The sequence below is a fragment of the Hemibagrus wyckioides genome, unplaced genomic scaffold (genome assembly GCF_019097595.1).
Source record: "Hemibagrus wyckioides isolate EC202008001 unplaced genomic scaffold, SWU_Hwy_1.0 Contig2, whole genome shotgun sequence".
Taxonomy (NCBI): domain Eukaryota; kingdom Metazoa; phylum Chordata; class Actinopteri; order Siluriformes; family Bagridae; genus Hemibagrus; species Hemibagrus wyckioides.
Window position 1 is genome coordinate 752,020 of NW_026690780.1, and position 3,397 is coordinate 755,416.

The following is a 3,397-nucleotide window of genomic DNA, read 5'->3' on the forward strand; positions in this document are numbered from 1 at the left end:
TTACTGCTTGCCTCATATGAACATTTCAGAGTAACAGTCTCTGTTTCCTTCATGACAATGTTGGCATCTTCATCTTTCGGCCAGATTTTATCTGCAAAACTACCTGTTGTAAAGAACATTAAGAAAAAAACTGTAAGGCATTTTAAAAACCAGATATTGACCAGAAAATTAGAAAATTACTATATACTCTAACAACGTAATTATTACTTAATACAATGAATTAACTAATGAAAATAAATGACCTGTAACTAGAGTGAGAATCAGTGGTATGTATCTCACTATGTACAGTAAGTTGTATAGTTGATCCATTTCTGAACACAGCTCTGTGAGGATTCTGTATAATAGTGCTGTATGTGCTGAACTTTACACGTCTCTAGAAGGACACACCCAGGAAGTGATGCTGTTGTAGTGTAACTTTGTACAGATCATCACTTCACACAGTTTCAGTGACAGAAAATAGAGTCATTAATGTAGCTGTGTTGTATTTTAAGATTTATCATCTATACAATACTATAAGCCTTTACTTGTTTTTTTGGTGTTTACATTATTTGAAAACTATAAACAATTATGATATTTTACTGTTAATCTGTAAATGTGATAAATAGGCTCATTGGCCACTACATCAAGATATTTGTATGAAAAGTAAATGCAAACTTTTTATAATAATGATCATAGAACAACAGAACCAGATTCGTACAAAATCTCTTTTTACACATACATTTGCCCAATAGGTAAGTATAGGAAAGCTGATTAGTGTAATTATATCTAAATAATAATTTCATGTCATTGCTTTTTCACAATTACTATCATTAATTAATCTTTAAATTTATATAGCCTTTCTTCAAAGGTAAATAATAAAATATTGGTACTCAAAATTGACATAGTAGCTAAAAATCCAAAACAATCTCTTTATATACCTGTGTGTTCACAGTTTAGCATGAGAAGTAAATATCTATTCTACTTTGAAGGTGCTGATAGTAAGAATTAAAAGACCAAAATTATTCAATTATTGTTCATAACATACAATAAGTTAAGCGTGTGAGAGAAATGTCTGAGGTGGTGTGTCTGTGCTACATTTACAGGAATCTCTTTTGAATTTTGGAGGTTTTATTTAGATTTTTAGTTTAAAGAAGACTAATAAAAAGGAATTGAGGAACCAGTAAGAAGAGTTTTACTGAGTGTGAGTTTAAATGGATAGATGAATGAATGTTAGTGCCAAAGGGTGATATCTATTTTTTCTGTTGCTGCCATTGTTGAATAAAAAGGATTCCAATAAACATGAAAGTCAATTAAATAGCATACATCAGGTAATTGTTGTGAATATGTAATATAAACAGAGAGAGACTAATGTCTAGGATCCTGCATTCTCCCCACTGTGGCCTAAGCACAGAACCAACCCAGCCACTGGTGGTTGCACAAGTCCGTGCATTTTCAAGCTGAGATTAATTGGGAGGTGTGGGAGTAATTTTTGAATGGTTTAAAGTGGTTTAGAGCGTTTAAAGTGGTTTTGAATGTTTTAGAGTGTTTAGAGTGTATATGAATGCATTCTTGTTTGTGTTTGTATAAAATAATCAGAGGACAGCATGGTTGGGTTGTCAGGCACCACCTTAATTTATTGGTCACCTCTATTTACAGTTTTAACAATGAACGGTTAAACACTACGAGGTTTAGGTGCGAGACTTTGTTGACAGTAGATGAGACTTGGACGGAGTTTCAATCTTGGTATGGCTGGGGTTGGAGCTGTGCCCAAGGTCCTGAGCAGAAGCGCAGCACGTCGTAGGAAGTCAAGGGTAGCAGGAGATAGAGCTAGGAATAATTGGAGGGAAACTGTGATTAAAACTACAGCAGGTGTAGAAGTGAAAGAAAACATTGTTTGCAATGAATTAAAACTAAGCAATCAAAGACAGAGCAGTGGCCCTGAAACTTACCCATGCTGTCCTCGGAGGTCAAAATGAACTGTTTGATGAAAACAAGCTGGAAAAGTCCTATTGATAAGTGCACAGATGTCCACTATTTTTATAACTGACCTCGGAAGTCCGATTATAATGGAATGTGAAAGAGTTAAAAAGTAAGAGATAATGGTGTCCAAAAAGAACCTGATATTTCAGGAAGAAAATAGGAGTGACTTTCTCAGCAAAGAGGATTTGGTTTGAATATTATGAAAAGATAAGGGAAAAGAATAAAAAGACTATGTTTTGTGATGATTATTTCGGAGGTTGTTGGGATGTTCATTCGTGAGCAGCTCAATTCTTGTAACCAGCGCTGATTGCAAATAAACCTTGTATCTGCATTCATCCAGTCTGGGCAGTTTGGCTTTTTTTAGTTAGAGCCTTGCTTGACTGAGCTGTCAGGTCAATGTGGAGCTGGAGACAGATTATTAATTGAGACAGAAGTATTAATTGAGTAGTATTAAATAGAGCGTTATAGTATTGGATAAAAATATTTTCCACAGAGGGTTGCATCAAGAAGGGCATCCACTGTAAAACCTGCATCAAATCAAAATATGCAGATCAATGATCCACTGTGGCAAACCCTAACAGGATCAGCCGACAGAAGAAAAAACAGTAGTACTGTACGTTTGCCTTCAGTGTAGTTAAACTGTGTGAAAGTTTTTGTACAGTGCAGCTGGATTTCCTGTCACTGTGGGCTGCAGAGCACAGTAGTATAGAGCAGAGTCTGATACAGCAGCAGAGGAGATGATCAGATCCACTCGTTGTATGTTTTTATCAACATGAGCGTTCAGATGTGGTGGGATTGGATCACTTTTATACCCACTTGTATCAATATAAAGAAGGAACTCAGGGTTAGATGTTGGATATTGTCTGTACCAGTACAGTGTTACTGAAACTCCGCTGAATTTGTATTTGCAAGACAGAGTAACATTTTCACCTTCATGTACAACATTATGAGGGAAAACTGGCTCTATTGAATCTGCCATGGAGTCACCTGTCATAGAGAAAATAACATAATGTCAGTAACCTATGTGTGGATCAAGCCAGTGTTACATAAATCTCACATTCTGCTTTTTCTCATCACCACACAGACTATTTAACCATTAATTCAACTTTTAATATTTATGCAATAAACAAGGCAATTTACTCACCTAGTGAAAGCCACAGAGACACGAATATAACAGTAAACATGATGAATGGTTTTAGCTGAATGTAAATATTCTGAGGTCTTTATGTACTCTGATATGATCATAAATGTTCATGAAGCTCCACCCCACAGCATCACATGACACCAATGTTACTGACAGATTGTTGATTCTTACTGAAGCATTGCTGTTTGTGGAGAATATTTCCACATTGTATTCAAGTTCAAGCAGGACATTTATTTAATTAATTTCACAAAAGGCAGATGCAAGTGCAAATTGCAAACTACCAGAAAATGTAGA

The 3,397-nt window shown here is 35.4% G+C and overlaps 1 gene segment (V, D, J or C); it reads right to left on the reverse strand.

Moving 5' to 3' along the window:
- Window positions 1-2,614: 2,614 nt before the first annotated feature.
- On the reverse strand, window positions 2,615-3,145 carry LOC131350008 (T cell receptor alpha variable 12-3-like; the record flags this gene model as incomplete). The annotated part of the segment is given in 2 exon segments: window positions 2,615-2,946; window positions 3,104-3,145. Coding segments are annotated over 2 exon segments (372 nt in total), but the record flags the coding sequence as incomplete, so codon positions are not given.
- Between the last annotated feature and the right edge of the window lie 252 nt (window positions 3,146-3,397).